The sequence below is a fragment of the Gekko japonicus genome, unplaced genomic scaffold (genome assembly GCF_001447785.1).
Source record: "Gekko japonicus isolate JY-2015 unplaced genomic scaffold, Gekko_japonicus_V1.1 scaffold246, whole genome shotgun sequence".
NCBI lineage: Eukaryota > Metazoa > Chordata > Lepidosauria > Squamata > Gekkonidae > Gekko > Gekko japonicus.
In genome coordinates this window covers 190,732-207,285 of record NW_015162482.1, presented here as the reverse complement: position 1 = coordinate 207,285, position 16,554 = coordinate 190,732, and the positions used below count along the sequence as shown (strand labels likewise).

The 16,554-nt window shown below is 44.5% G+C and overlaps 1 protein-coding gene across 1 annotated transcript; it reads right to left on the bottom strand.

Annotated features, from left to right (window-relative positions):
* Nucleotides 1-348: 348 nt before the first annotated feature.
* Nucleotides 349-7,767, bottom strand: PYM1 (PYM homolog 1, exon junction complex associated factor). Its single transcript, XM_015405896.1, has 3 exons — nucleotides 7,699-7,767; nucleotides 4,672-4,765; nucleotides 349-1,301 (listed from the first exon to the last, which is right to left on the bottom strand). Exons 1-3 carry the CDS (start codon nucleotides 7,727-7,729, stop codon nucleotides 791-793), a joined length of 636 nt encoding a protein of 211 aa, XP_015261382.1. The 5' UTR covers nucleotides 7,730-7,767; the 3' UTR covers nucleotides 349-790.
* Between the last annotated feature and the right edge of the window lie 8,787 nt (nucleotides 7,768-16,554).

The window sequence follows — 16,554 nt, the reverse complement described above, 5'->3', positions numbered from 1 at the left end:
CCAATGTGATTTTTAAAAGGAAAAACCCCTCTGGGAGCTCCTTTCTTAGAATCCCTTGCAGCTGAGTGCTAAAGTGACCATTTCTAGAAGCCAAAGCTAGTTAAAGCCAAAAAGGGAAAGCACATCATGACTCAAACTGGTAACTTGTTTAAAGGGCACAGCTGATTCGTGTTTCCCCAAAGCAGACATGCTTAGATATGCCTGAAAAGCATGGAGAAGGAAAAGAGCTTTTCTTGCTTGATCCCAAGAGGAAGTGTAGCTGGAAAGGTAAAGAAAAGAAATCCCAGACTCAAGAGATCACTACTGCAATTTTTTTTTTATTATTGCATCCTTTTTAAAAATGAGGAGGAGGAGGAGGAGGGAGAAGAAGAGGAGGGGGAAGAGTGGAGGCCACTACAGAGAATATGAAGGTGTCAAAAAACTTACACAGGATCAGGGAGAAGACATGGGACACTCCACCCACTCTGGTGCCTCTGAAAGCCAGCCCGACCCCCCCCCCGCACCTTATGCTGTGATGCTCCCAGCCAGCTACTCACCCCAATGTAGGGAGGGGGAAGAGAAAGGGATTTAGGAGGGTGGCAAAGTAGTCCTTGAGTATCTAACACATCAACAGCTGGGAGAAATACTTTTAAAAATTCAGACAGCATCCAACATAAAATAAAACAAAAGGTACAAAGGAGGAGCCTGAAGACTGCATCTTCTGGTCTGTGTGCTGCACAGTTCTCAGAACATGTTCCCCTGGGGACGGTTTGTTCCTATGCGCGCTATGTCCAGTCGCCATTCCAACCCCTTACAAATCCAATTCCAGGTCCTCCAGTTCCTCTTCCAAAGTTTTCCTCCGAGCCAGCTTGTCCAACTGCTCTTTGGTCGGCTGCTTGATCTCCCCAGAGTCAATCCGTGCCTGCAGCTCCTCCACCTGCCGTAGTTTCTTTTTCAGATTTTTGACTTTCTTGTTCTTCTCCAAGGCGGCGGCCACAGACGAGGCATCACTGCTGCTTGCTGGGGGCCTCACAGTGCCAGCCTGCACTGCCAGCTTGCTGTCTCCACTGCCTGCCATTGTCGACAAGGTGGCTTTCTCTAGGGACTGGATGAGGTCATCTGTATCTCGGTCTCCTTTCTCCTGCTGTTGCTTCCTCTTCTCCTTGCGTTTTAGGTTCCTCTTTGTTGTTTTGGAGAGTCCCGTCTCACCGCCCTCCGATCCTTTAACGGCTTGCTTGGCCATAGGGGTGTTGACCTCTGGATTTAGGCCCGGAGGTAGTTCTGGTTTACTTTTGAAGAATTTTACGTATTTATTCTCATATCTGCAGGGGACAAAAAGATACCCAATCTGCTTTTTATATTTGAAATATGTAATACATTTGGTAATACATCTGATTTTACTTGTATGTAACAATTCATAATATTTCACAAACTTGATGAATCTATATTTTCCCCGTACCCCTTTTTTCCTTCTATATCCCACCCTTTTAAAGAGAAAATTATAATTTTTTTTTAAAGATACAAGATCTTACAATAGTTGAAGTATAGGTGAAAGAGACACTGAGCAGGAGTCATTTCTTCAGTGCCTTTGAAAGAAAGGTGAGGGACAGCATACAAATATTCCAGCTGTGGTTTCCCCTCTCCACAGATGAGCAGCAGATTTGACAGAGGCACTACATTCGTGCTTTATAGCAAGCTGGCTGTGATGGGGACCCTCACGGGTGTTTCTCGGGCGAGTCACTGCAGATCAAATTATTTATAATACTGAGCTCTCTGAGAAGCCATTGCCCTCTTGAACATGGTACCCTGCCACTTCCTGCCCTCCTGAACATTGGGAGGAGAAGCCGGGGAGAGTAGCCCATAAGTAATACTATGCCAAAGAGTGCCAGGGACAGTGGTAAGGCCGTGCAGTCCCACGTAAGCAGCTTGAACAATCCATGCCAGCTCTGTTGTAGCCTGGGTGTTAGACGGAATGCAAATTGCAGCTCAGAGTAGCCACTCGAGTAACTGTCTTGCCCCAAGCCTACAGGGATCCTCTTGAGATCATACCATTTCCCAGCCCCCCCCCCCAAACCCCAACACTTTGCTCTGGAAGCATCTCATGGCTGTTCATTTCAAAATAACAGGCAGGAAACATGTAGCAGAGATGAAGGAAGGCATATTTCAGGTGGGTAGTTTGATATTGGTCTGCAACAGAAGAGAAAGATTCAAGTCCAGTAGCACCACAAAGACCAACAAGCTTTCCAAGGGATAAGCTTTTGAGACTCAAAGCTCCCTTCGTCAGATACATAGAGGAATGGAGATCCCGGAGCCCTTATACCCCAGTCAGAAGGTGCCACAAAGATGTGAGTCTGGATGAAACGGTACAAAGCAGAATGCAATCCCCTAAGGATTTCTCCCCTGCTGAAATCAACCTGATTACATTTTACATTGTACATATGCTTCCTGACTCCCTTCTTTGCAACACCTTCTGACTGGGGTATAAGGGCTCCGGGATCTCCATTCCTACTTGTATTTGATGAAGAGAGCTTTGACTCTTGAAAGCTTATACCCTGGAAATCTTGTTGGTCTTTATGGTGCTACAGAACTTGAATCTCAGTCTTCTAAGGAAGGCATGGAAGCACATACAGAAGCTTGTTATGGCTGCCTGGCATGGATGGATTCCTTCACATATCGGAAATTTTATGCAGCGATTACGTTTTTAATCTCTTCTTCCTTTCAGGAGCTCAGAGCAGTGCTCAAGGTTCTTCTTGCCCCCATTCCATCCTCACAACCTCACAGGTTAGGCAGAGAGATAATGACTGGCCCAAGGTCCCCCAATGCATTGCATGGCAAGTGGGGATTTGAACCTAGGGTCTCCCCAGTGGTAGTCCAGCACTTTATGCTCAACATCACACTGGCTCTCTCATGCTACCCCTCAAGCCAGAATGATGTGAGCCATGTGGGTTTACCAAGCTAGCTTTCACAGGCCTCGGCCACATGGGCAGGAAAATGCGGGGGGCGTGGGGGCGTGGCTGTTTGCCCCAGAGCAAACTAACGTGCGACTGCGCAATCAGGCTTCGGGTTGAGGTCCCGTTGAGCTCCCTTGGTTAGGGGGGAGGTGCCGATCACACGACGCGGCAAAGAAGCAGAGCGGTGCGGCAAACGGGGTTGTGTTTGTTTTTTTTAAAAAAAACCCTGAAATGTGCGCATGCTCCGTTGGGTGCTTGTGCACATCCGTGGAGACTTGGAAAAAACCCAAATCTTTTTGTGAGGGGACATGGGCAGGCACTGGAACTACCACCGGAAATGCGATCAGACGCCCGCCCTTGCCCCGCTGTTTCCAGAAACTAGTACCTCCAAGGTACTAGTTTTTTACCCCGCATCTTCGGCGGGAAGCCTCGGGTGCGCCACGGGAGCTCTACGCTTCCCAGATGTGGCGGTGAGATCGCGCCCGGAAAATCCCCCTATCTTCCATCTCTCTAGCGTGCCTAATGCTCCGTGTGACCGGGGCCACAGTTAAGCATCTTATTCAAGGGTTCTTCTAGCTATGGGAACTGGGTTCCAAGAGCAGTGCTTGTGTGGCCAAGCGTTTTTTGGTACTGCAAAGCAGTCTGTGCCTAAAATAGAACAATGGACTCAAAAATCTATCGGCTCTCACAGCTATGGGAAAAAAACAACATACAACCCAGCAACTCTTGCCCAATGAAGTTTCATTTAGCTGCCACACTTAATGGCTTTTCATTCATATAATCTGCTGGTGTGGAGGTGTAATTGAAACTGAAGGAATTATCAACACTTTTATGTCTAAAGCTATTAGATTTTCCAAATGTCAAAGGCTGGGCTCCAAAGAATAATTTTAGGCAGGCCAAGGCGCTTGGGAATGCCCAGTGGAACGTTCCCTTTAAACAGAAGATGCACATCATCCACTTATTCAAGTCAGCTTCAGAAGTCTGTCATGTGGCATGGAGAGTGGATGTTTGAAAAACACAAGTCCAGAGACCTCTTATGCACACACCACTGGCATGTGATTCTTTGGATCCCACACAATACAATCTAAAGAAAAATGAGTCTAAAAGCCAAGCACAAGTGTGAGCTAAAACCTTGCAGGTAACCTGTGAAGGCTCAGCACTACTGAGCAAGGAATTCACAAGTTCTATTTATGTCCTGATAACTGCAGGAATTGCTTGACTACGCAAAAGGTGTAAGCAAAGCCCCATTGTGAAACTTTATAAAACATGCCCATGGCTTCAGGGAAGCTCCTATCACGGCAGCCAGAGGGGAAGTGACATTTCTAGCAGGTGTTTGAAATTCAGTGATGAATTCAACCCCAAATGATAAAAGCAAAGAGGATTTGTGCGTATGTGCATACCCCAGAACATGAGAATGTCAACAACATTGCTGCCTTACCCTCCCTCTGTTATTCTTCTCATGCTGTGAAGCTAAAGTAAGAAGGAAGGAATGTAAGGGTAGTGCTATTGCCATCAAGTCGGGGGGAAGAATGGAAGACACAGCGTGGGACGGATAGGCAGCACCCAGCTTCCAAAAGGGGGACGTATACATCCCCTGATTTATCTATTCATTTCTTTGTACTGCCAAAGATATGCCAAGCTGTGTGCCATTTACCTTCACCAAGTGAGGGCAATATGTGGTTTGGAGAAAGTTTATGTATGCCAGCAAACTCCAGATGACAAAGATGATGGTACGACTTACACTGGCACCTCTTCTTGGGGGACATAGCCTTCTTTCACCCTCCTTTGCTTCCTCCAAGTACCATCTGGACGCTGTGTGGAAGCGATGTATTTTCCTGAAACATTACAACTATTTTAGTGTACAAAAGAATGTCACCCTGTTTTATTTATATATAAAAGTGATTATGGAGTCTTTTCAGTGTTCCCCATCAGAACCTATGAAGATTTCAAGGCAGAGAATTCATGCATACCTATTTTAGCCATGTATTTTTTGTGGGCACATCACAATGTTATCAAGTTCCTAGACTGAGCAGAGTAAAAATCCCAGGTAGCTTCACATACCTGATCCTTCATGGGGCTTTTCTGCTGTATTTAACTATATGTATTTACGTAACACTTTCAAATGCGCTCGCAGAAGTCCTCCTTAACAGCTGTGTACTGCATACTGCAATTGGATTCCATTATTTTTAGTTTCCATTGTCTCATTTTATTGGAGAGCATCATTTTACGCTGCGTAATCCACCTTGCATCACAGTGAAAAAGGTGGGCGATAAAGTAAATAAATAAGGCTGATCAGTATTATTATCGTCATATTGCAAATGGAATGAGCAAATGCCTACCAGGGAGGAATTTGGTAACCTATGAAGCACAGCTGACTCACAAATACCATGGCAAGAAGTCTTATCGCTTTTGTAATAATGTGAAAATAGTTGTATCTGTTTTACTTAAAGAGAGCAGATTGCATCTCTTGCTTGAGTGGTGTCATGATATGTTGCACCGTTAGGCCCTGGGACAAAACACAATAGAGGCTTCTGAATCTTTAGCAGCTGCAGAACAGGAAGTATCAGCAGGTGCCACCTTTCTTATCTCCGCATGACAAGCTGCATCTGCTGAAATGCTGTCTTTGCCACAACAATGAAATATCCCCTTTTGCAGCTGGTCACCTTAAGCTGGGGGAAGCCATGGGAAGAGAAGACATTTACAGTGGACATCCAACAGCCTAAAGAGCCCTGAATCTCTTCAAACCAGATGGGCTGGAAAATTGCATCTGACGCTTGAAAAATGCACCAGATGGACACAGCCTAAAACTTATCAGCCGTATTTCGAAAACGGGAATCAGTCAATGGAAACCTCCACAGGGATGAAATAACCAGGTGCCTTGTGGCACCCTAAAGCTGACATCTTCGGATGAACTGAGAAGATTCGTGCTACGCATTCATTTTATGTACGGACATGAAAAGCAAACTATCAGCAGGATCAAAGGGCCAGGCAAAAATAGGGTGAAACGCAACTATGTGAAATTTACATCTAATCAAGAGCGATACAGAGGCCATTCACTAGTTATGCTAGGCTAGTTAACATCTGCATAGGGTGGGGACTCCCAGGTTTTGCTAAAATAGTAAAGAGTGAGAAATCCCAAGTCCCTATTCAAGTGGGGATGGGGAGGTAGTTCAGTTGAAATCCCCATTCAGCAATATCATGCTGGTGGAGGTCTCCCTTTGAAGTTCTTTTGTTGAAGACTCGTGACTTTCATGTCAGACAGGGAACATTCAGGGAGATGAAGTCATGGTAAGAGTAATAATCCCAGAGGGAGTAGCCACATTAAGTCTGTTGCAGCAATAACTAAACAGGAGTCTTGTGGCAGCTTAAGATCCACGTTTTTCTAACGTGAGTTTTGTAGACTACGGCCTATTTTGTTACATGCACAGAGCTGGTCATCATGACTTCATCTGTAAATTTCTGCCTAGTGAGGACAGACTGAACATATCTGACAATGCAGTGTGTAGCTCACAAAACCTCAAGTTAGAATAAAAACATGAATCTTAGAACCTCACTAGGCAGACATTTATGAATCAAGTCTGAGAATCCACTAGGGGCATCTGACAAAGTAGGATGTAATCACATCACATGATCAATGCTCCCTCTAAGCTGTGGAGTCTTGTGAGCAACAATTCTACTTTGTGAGCTACTGGCATTAAAGTTGTGAGTGAGCGATTTGGCTACTGCATAAATTAGTTTGCTCTGGAGCCATCCTTTCTGAGCTAAGGCAAAAATGTGAGAGCCAGAGGCTAAAAAGCTGTGAGCTCGCTCACACTAACTCAGCTTAGAGGGAACACTGCACAGGATACTATTTCAACTACAGATGCTGAGGACTGAACCTAGGACCTTCAATATGCAAAGCTTACCAGATAGTCCCCAAAGGCTCACACTAGAACAAAAATGTGTTTTGTCTTTAAGGTACTATATAGCAAGGAACGCTTAAACAACTTCCTGCAGACCCCAATCTGTCCTGTAATTTTATTGAACTAAGCGTGTTTACCTGTTCATACATCCATACCATGAACTCAGAACAGTCCTACACCCCTGGTGCCTAGAGTTACCAACCTCATGGAGTTTTCCTGGAATTACAACTGGTCTCCAGACGACAAAGATCAAGTGCCTCAAGAGGAAACGGCTGATTTGGAGAGCAGACTCTATGGCATCATATCTCCAAGCTCCCTCCCCACCCAAACTCTCCCCTCCCAGGCACTGCCCCCAATCTCCAAAAATTTCCCAAGGTGCAGCTGGCAACCTTTAGCCTCAGGCTATTCCCATAAAATGTTATTTCCACACATAAGCAACAAAACGCGCAGAGAGGAGTGCACGAGGACCATCTCCGGATCATGCAAAAAACCGGCACCGATAGGCAAGAAAGGATCAGACACCAGAGGTACGGAAGGCGGGCCGCGGGGACGAAAGTTGGTCCCCTACCGCAAGAGGCGGGGCTAATCAGGGAGGGCCGGGAAGGGGGCGCGGCTAGCTCAGAGCGCGAAGGAGAAAACGCAAGGGGACGGAGAAAAGGGGGCGTGGCCAAAGAGAGGCTGGCCGCGGGAGGCGGGTCTGGAAGGTGCAAGGATGGGAAAAGGGAGGGACGGAACCTCGGGAGGAAGGGGACGCGTGATGGGCCAACAAGATGAGCCGCAGTGGGGCTCTGGTGAGCGGATGGAAGGGCGCGAGCCTGGAACGGAGACTTCCCCCCTCCCATCTCAGCCGCGTCTCCCTCACTCACCGGTTTCATCAGTAACATAGGGAGTCGCCATCTTGGAAACGCGACCTGCTTCCGGCCGCGTTGCCTCCACCTCCGGATATGGCGTAACGGGGCGGAGAAAACCAGGGCCCGCGGCCATTTTGCTGTTACATACAAAGCGACTGTTTGGCTGAGTCGTGTTGGGGTCTCGTATACCAACAGATTACAGGCCGGTGTGGATTTCTCCTCTCCTCGGACGGCCCTAGCAGCCTCCTAATTATACCAGAGTACAGATTTATCTTTTGAAGAAAAACAACAACAACCCTACTCTCCCGTGGCCATTCTGAATTAGGGGGAGAGAAATGTCCAACTCTCAAGATAGGGCAAATAAACTACGCCCCAGAGGGGAAAATGATACTAATCATCTATCCCTTCAGAGGGAGAAGTAGTTTTCATTCACTTTGTTTTAATCGTCACTCTGAACTCTCAAATCCCACAAAAGTGCAGTACAGAGACAAAAAAAAAATCACAGGGTTTGCAACTGTTAAGTATGGCACTAGGGAAGGAAGTCTAAGGCTGCCATCCTAAATGTGTACATAACATGGAATCCAGTCCTTTTGAAGTGGCTTCTGTGTAAGTGTGGATAGTGGTGGACAATAGAGTGACAATAATTTTTGTAGGCAGTTGAGCAGTGCTGTATGGCTTATACTTAATGGGGCTGAATTTCTGCCTCTTACTACTATGAGGGCTTCTTGTAATTTATTCATTCTGATCACTCGGATGTAGAGGCTGGATGGTGTTAAAACTCCATTGTAAAACTAACTGCAGCAACAAAAACATTTTGAAAGCCAATTTTAAAAACTTGCGGCATCCTGACTTGCAGCTTCTGGCAGCTGTTTGTTCACAGACTTGAGACACCAAAGAAAGGCCACATACTGGTTAGGAAAAGCTTGTCAGTCATACCACAAGAAAAGCCCCTGTGTGGATTTACAATTCCAGTGTTGTTAAGTACCGTAATTATCTCCATGTGGATAAATGAGCTGTCTGTATGCAGACTAGCTTATTTAGTTACAAGTGATAATGTCAAATAAAGTTAAATGTAGAGTAGTTAGGCTTTTCTGATATGTTCTTCAGATGGCGAGCTGTGTATAAATTATTGTGCAGAATCCCAGTCGCATGTTTTATAGACCAGCTTTGAAACAAAAATACTTGCAGTGAAATTGGTGACCTAAAACCAGGATTAAAGCCTTGAAAGGGGAGATGTTATATAAGTTCCATGATGGGAAAAGAACAAGATATAAATAAAATAATAATAGTGTAGGACACTAGAAAGTATCATACAATTAGAAGGAACCCTCAAGAAATAGAGCCCAGTACCCTGATCCAAAGGAAGTTACCATACCCTTCAGTTTTCCTCTGTACTTGCCATGACTGCCCTCTGCATATGCTGATTATTGGATAACTGCAAGCAAGATAAGTCAGTCACCAAGATGCACCTCGACAGCAGTGCTTGCAGGTAAGGAATAGGATTTGTGGAAATCTGCCATGATATGACATTAAAAACCAAGACTGCAGTCTTATGCACCATTTACCTGGGAGGAAGCTCGATTAAACATTGTGTTTGTAGGGCTCACCTCCAAGCAAATATGCATAGAATTGGGCTGTAAGTGATCCAGAACGAAAAGTAGTCATCATTTAGATAACTAGTTTCACAGCAGGAAACTTGAAAACAGTGACTAATTTATTTCAGTTTATCAACTTGACAGCTACACAATGAGGAGATTTCTAGTTGCAAACCTTCTGTGGCCTACACATAAAAATAGTACAGATTTGAACAGCTAGGATTGACAGTTACATAAACAATGGAGAAAGAATGTATGTTCTCCAGTAGAGAAGAAGATGAAGTGTGTAGGATCAGTCTGCTGTGAATAATATGGATTCTTTATTATATAGACATCATAAATCTAAGGTCAACTTTATATAAGTACTCACAAAAGCTCATCCACAACATAGCATGTTCCCCCAAAGAGAAATCAAAACTACAACATAATAGCTGCCAAGAAAAAGTCTATAGAGCTAGTTGTAGCTCTTTCTTATTATCCACTTATTCTGTTGATAAAAAAGGAAAAGGAAAAAAGGAGGAATCAATCTGGAAAGGTTTAACCAACTTGCTTTACTATCCTTTTTATTTATTATATTTATTTTATGGCAACAACTATGTTGGAGAGAGAGGGAATGTTTTGACTGGTTTTTAAAAAGAAGCATGATTAATGTGGTTAATAGAGTAAAAGACAAAGGAAATCAGTGTCCACAATTAGAAAACATGAGCCTGGATCCTATATGTGATTTCTCAGAAGTGCTGGTTTGTTCAGTGGAACTTGCTTCCAAGTAAGGATTGCAGACTGAGCAGGATGTGTTTTATGCTTTTCTGAGAAATACAGAAATAGGATGTTAAAAAAAAAAGAGGGATCAGTTTCTGTTGGCTAGGATTTTATATGTTCTTCCATGGCACCCTCATTGAGCATGATCTGACATATTATTTAGTCCAACCTCTGTGAAGTTAGAGATCCTTAAATATTTGATAGTTACATGAGTTTTTCCTCTGACCTTTTTTTAAAGCCAAAAGGAGTCTCAAAAGGTTGTACATTTAAGTGGCTGAAAGACAATGAGGCGAAGAGCTAATCCAACCTTGTGTCTCTACTGCAGAGAATTAGTTTTATTTCCATTCTGCCTGACAAAGAATTCTGTGTAGCTGAAAAGCTTGCACACTTTTTAAAATTCCTGCAAAAAAAAATCAGTCCATTAAGTGATAACATCTTGCCTATTTTGAAACGTGGGAGAATGTCACTGCGCAACTATGATGTTCTTTGTTCAGGCTGGCAGTACCATAATGAATAATAATCTCAGGAGCTTTCACAGAAGTGAATGCATAATGATGGGAGGGCTAAAACATTATTTTTGAATGCTAAGGTTGGGGGGGGGGTGAATTAAAGGCAGGTTTTGCCCTCTGAATCTGGTTGAGCCTCTTTTCCTGTCACAAGATTCCAACAAAAGGGGAACAACCTCAAAAAGATTTTTTTATTATTGTCTCGCCGTCTGAGCGACACTGTATCTTCCCCATCATAGAGATGACACAGGGTTGGTAGTGGATGTCAAATGTGATTTGACACCATTGCTGCCTGTGGTGTTCCTCTGTGGTGTTTCAAGTCCTGCTTATATGGGAGAATTCTGTGTGCGGAGATTTTACCCATAATTAGAAGGAAACCAGCACTTGCAATGTTGAGCTTGAACAGCTGGAGAGCTAAGGTCCCCCCCTCCCCACCCCGGACAGTTTAGTGTTGGCAGTGAATATGTTGTCCAGTAGGTGTCACTCTGGCATGCTCGCAGTAGGGGATGCTGGACCAAGAAAAATAGGTCTGGTTTATTTCTCCCATCTGGTTTGTGGCCTGAGAAAGCAATCTCTCCGCAGTGTATCATTCATGGTTGTGGACACCCTGTTCTGAACCTTTATTTGGGCTCTGCTCTTCTCTGACTCTGCTTGCATCCAGACCAAGCACACAGAGAGTCATGCAAGCATCCCCCCATCCCTTCAATCCTGCTTTAAGCATTCTGCTTCTCAGTCTGGGCAGTCTGTCCCTCATTTCAGTTTCCCCCAAACTAGGAATGTGGAGTAGCTTCTGAATCTGAGAAAAGTGAAGGTATTCCAGCATGAGAAATAGGAACGTCTTCCATACATGGGCATCTTCAGATTATTATACTGCAGCAAGGATTTCATTTATCTGCAATTTCCACTATAGCATACTTAACCTAGTGGTTAATCCAGCACAGATTTTCTTTTACTTGCGGGGAATGGCCCAAATCCTGTGTCATTGCTTGTACACCCTATATCTGTGCGACAGTATCTGCCACATCTGTCCAAGAACATTACTAGCATGCTGTTCCCTAGAGCCTCTGACAACCCTATCACAGTCGTAGCACTTCACCAGTCTCTTACATTTTTGGTGTTGCCTTGCTGTCTTTTAATTTAGTACAGTCGGCATAACCACATAGAACCGCCCACTCCCTGGCAACCCACGTCACAGTAACTTGAGAGCTGGCACAGCATGATAGATAGAATGTTGGACTAGGATCCTGGTAGACCTGAGTTTGAATCCTCACTTATACTGTGGAAGCATGCTGGGTGACCTTCGGCCCATCTCAAATTCTCAGCCTGACCTACCTCACAGGGCTGTTGCTGTGAGAAGATGGAGGAGGGGAGAATTATGTTCTAAGCTCCTTTGAGTCCAAACTGGGGAGAAAAGCAGGATAAAAATAAATAATTGAAATGCAAATGCCACAGACACTCGCACACTCACTAAATGTATTATTCCCACTGCCTCTTATAATCCCCCATTCTCTTAAATTGAATCTGACCCTGTTGCCATTTTTATCATACCCATTACCATTTTTAGCAAGGCTGGGGGGGAAAAACATAGCTTGCTGCAGATAGCAAGTTAGAACAAGCTCACAACAGCTGGATCCTGCGCTGTTAGATATGCTTAAAATTCAGTGAAATAAATGGGCTTGTGCATCTACCTCTGTATAGAAGGGTGTATAAGAAAAATATTTTGTAAAGCTTTTGATTTATTTTATTTTTAAAAGTCCACAAGAAGGACTTTTACATTAGTCATATACATGAAGTCAAGTGAGGCGTACATGTATTAGCACAGGAAAGATGAGACCATTTTCTCTTCATTCCCCTTCAGATCTGTAGTCTGAGGGTGTTCTTGGATCCAGGCCTACTCCTGGATAAGCAGGTGGCAGCTGTGGGCAGGAGCGCCTTTTCCAGCTTCGACTGTTTCGCCAGCTGCGGCCTTTCTTGGGCAGAAAAGATCTCACTACTGTGGTGCATGCCCTGGTTACATCTAGACTCGATTACTGCAACATGCTCTACTTGGGGCTGCCCAGTGTTTAAATTGTCATATTTATGTTTTTGTGTGTATTTTAACTCTGGTTTTCATTATTTTAATGGTGTGGTTTTTGTTGGTTTTAAAAGATTCTAAGACGTGGTTTTATTATGTATGTTTTTAATTTCTTAGCTGCCTTGGTGGCCCTAATGAGGGTAGACATGTGGGGCATACATTTGTAAAACAAAAACAAAAAATTATAAGTTCCATGAGCTGAATGAAAATTATAGCTGCAGTAGCAACTGTAGACAGAAGGTGGGAGACAGAAGCAAATGAAAGGTGGGAATGGGACAGAAAATTTAGTGGGGGTTAAAACAGCAACTAGAAACATTATGCAAGGATAGGTTGTTTATTTTTAAAATGTCATATGTACATTTGTTGCTTCATACTTGTGGTGATCTCTGTTTGGATCATGCTTTGGGAGATGATGATGATTTTATCAGAATCCTGCTGGTTGGAGCAAACATCCAGATTAGGGCACTGTCCTAAGGCTCCAAAAAGTTCCAGGTGGTAACAAAGCCCTGTGCTGTATGCACAGTATGCAGCACCAAGTCGTACCAGCGTTGGGCTGGTGTAACTCCGGCACCAGTGTTGAATTGGGTGGTTTCTGGTCATGTCAGGGAAGGAGTAGGGCTTAGTCCATATCCAAAGCCTCTGCGGCCTTAGGATCCAAGGCAATGTAGCCAGGACACCTGTCATGCAGATGACAGAGGGTGCAGAATTGGCTCTGTGTCTTCAGCCTCCTGCCATCCACACTGAGCACCCTGTGGGGGATTTTGCTGATGGGAATTCCACACAATGAGTGCTTTGCACAAATAGGGAGGGAAAACAAACAGTGTTGCCAACTATTACTAACACTGCTCTGCTCAAATCCATTTCATGTCTTCTGCCTCAGGGCACACACAGCAAAGGGAAGCCTCCTGTTCTTCAGCTGGGATGTATGGGCAATGCACCCCACACAGGTAAGCAAGAGAAGGGGGAATCTGTTCTTCAAACTGTGACTGCTGCTACTATCTTGCCATACCATCAGGGTCATGAACTTTCTCAGTGTATTGCCTCAACTGTTGCTAGCAGTAAGTATGAACAGTGCAGAAAGAGGGTGAGGGTTATGGGGGTTTACAGATATGCTGGCATCGCACTGTTAGAGTGATTCTATGCCAGCCTAATCCCATCCTTTGCAAAAGGGGGACACAGGAAGCCTTGCTAGAACATGAAGGTTGACAACCAGGCCCATTGCCACGAGAGGCATTTGGGGGCAATACCCCCACAGATGAATTCCACTCCGGTGGACAAAAATGCATTAAAAAATTTTTTTAAAAAATGTAACATGTGCATGGGGTTTCCAGAATGACTCCAGGCACAGTCAGGGAAACTTAAGTCTAATTTTCTTTTTTCCAGGCCAAAATCTCAGTGTATTGCCTCAACTGTTGCTAGCAGTAAGTATGAACAGTGCAGAAAGAGGGTGAGGGTTATGGGGGTTTACAGATATGCTGGCATCGCACTGTTAGAGTGATTCTATGCCAGCCTAATCCCATCCTTTGCAAAAGGGGGACACAGGAAGCCTTGCTAGAACATGAAGGTTGACAACCAGGCCCATAGCCACGAGAGGCATTTGGGGGCAATACTCCCACAGATGAATTCCACTCCCGTGGACAAAAATGCATTAAAAAAAATTAAATGTAACATGTGCATGGGGTTTCTAGAATGACTCCAGGTACAGTAAGGGAATTTCAGCCTAATTTTCTTTTTTCCAGGCCAAAAAATAAAAAAGTTTTTTAATGGGGGAAAAATTAATAAAATAAAATTGCCCCTGCCCCCCCTGGATTTCCCCATGCCTCACCAACCAAAATTTTCTGGCCACGCCCTGGTTGACAACCCCATTGATCTGTCTTGCTTTCAGTATTCCTGATGATCTTCAAGGAACATGTGGATCGCTTTGCCTCCATATGTCTGTCTGATTGGGGTTTGGTAGATGGGGGATGAGTTCCGCACTCCTGCTCATTACTGACCTTGGCTGTCTTCAGTATGAAGCTCACACTAAGAAACGTTATTTCCAATGCTTGCTTAGGTGTGTTCTTGCCAGAGGGAGGGGCAAGCTCCTCAAGTTGCACGTTCAGATCACTACTGGTGTCTGATGAGCTGTGCAGCTTGCATTATAGGGGGCAGGGACAGATGTAGAGCAAAGGTGGGATGAATGGGAGTGGCTGGCAGTAACTTGGTCCCACAAAGCGGTGTGGAGGTTGTGGAGGTGGGAGTGCCAGCCAAATTGATGGACTTATGGTGCACCCAATCACCATGAGTGGGCCATGCTGAGAGATTGTGTTCTGCAGTGCAAAATCCCAGCTGTGCCCAGAATTCCTTTCTGGGCTTCCCAGCCACCGGCAACTTTGGGTGATCTGCCTTTGCCTTCCCACTGTGCTATGCCTGTCTCTGTCATCCTTTGTTGATGCTAAGGTGACTGGGGGATTGCTAACACCCTGTGCAATGTCTTGCTCCCATGTGCCTGGTCAGCTGTGTGGTTACAGCACTGGTCCAAGTGCAGGTCCCAGGCCTAAGTGCCCTTTGGCTTGTATCTGTGACCTCACCCCTGGGTTAGACAAATGCAGAGGAGGAGAAAGAAGAAGAAGAGATTGGGTTTATACCACACCCTTCACTACCTGAAAAAGTCTCATAGGGGCTTACAATCTCCTCCCCCTCCCCCTCCCCTCCCTCTTCCCCTGCTGCCCCACAAAATTTCCCCATGCCCCACCAACCCAAAATTTCTGGCTATGGGGCTGGTCATATCATTGTGAAAAACCTATCTGGTCCATCTAGAACTTCTGGATGCTATCATGAAGTGTCAAAATCACTCTGTACATTTTGCATTTCTCTGCTCTGACCTGGGTCACTTTCTTCTTCCCTTTGTTTTGAGAGAGGCCTCATGTCAAAGACGTTTTGGTCTCAGCAATGGCTATTAAATTGCCTTTTCACTTCATACACACGGCATTGCCTTGTCTTAATTCAATGCCTGGGAAGCTAGAGATTTTCATTCCCATTTAAAAGTACTGTTCCCTGAGTTCTGCATTTCTTTGTTGCTGCCCTGGTGTCTGCATTTCAGTTGCCTGGCAAGCCCTGTCCAGCCCCAGTGTGGAACCATTTTGTGGGAGAGCTCTTGGGCATGCCTTTGGGGTTGCTTCTGCCGAGTGAGTAGTGATCTTATTACTGTGCATCAAGAGGCCTTAAAACTCCCCCTTTTCAAGCCTCTGAAAGTGTACGCATAAAAATAAATCCACGTTGGTGTAAATCTCGGTCTACTGGAGGTATTTGATGACATGCATACAAGAAGATATGTTACATTTGAACTATTATAGCACCAAAATGATAGAACAGAACTATGTTATTGCCTATTTTGTATGTCTTGAACATGGTAATGTGTGCAGAGGTAATAATTTTCAGCATTCCTTAAGTTATCAAAGGAAACAGAGTGCAACACACACAACAATATTAGTGGCATTTGTTAAAGCGCATGGTTTCCCTAGTACTAATTAGCTATCTCTGCCTTTATGGGGCATTAGTTCAGCTTCCTGGATCATTCCATATTTCCCAAGTCTAATGGGATTGTTTATACTTGCCAGTGCAAGTAATATAAAACAGAAGTACTCATTATTCATTAGACAGCGATTTATATTCTTTAAAGATACTTGGGCAAAACGAAGAACAAAGCTGTCCTTGAACTTTCTTCTAACCAGACTTTAGAGTTACTGTTTATTAGTCTCATCCTGAAAATCCTGTGTGTGTTGTAGGCACCAGTTGTAAAAGTCGAAGCAGTGATGGTATCCTTCTTTTACGAAGAAGTGTGTATTCCTGAAGGATGGTTCTCCCCCGCCTAATATCATCATGGCCCTCAGCTTGCAAGCCATGAGCAAGGCTGTTAACAATAGGATGTTTCAGAGGTCAGTAATTCATAGGGTTT

Bases quoted from the DNA above. Each gene is read 5' to 3' on its own strand.
- PYM1 (XM_015405896.1), bottom strand. From the start codon at position 7,729: ATGGCGACTCCCTATGTTACTGATGAAACCG. The intron at 4,766-7,698 runs GTGAGTGAGGGA...GTAATGTTTCAG, and splicing joins CTATGTTACTGATGAAACCG to GAAAATACATCGCTTCCACA. The intron at 1,302-4,671 runs GTAAGTCGTACC...TGTCCCCTGCAG, and splicing joins CCCCAAGAAGAGGTGCCAGT to ATATGAGAATAAATACGTAA.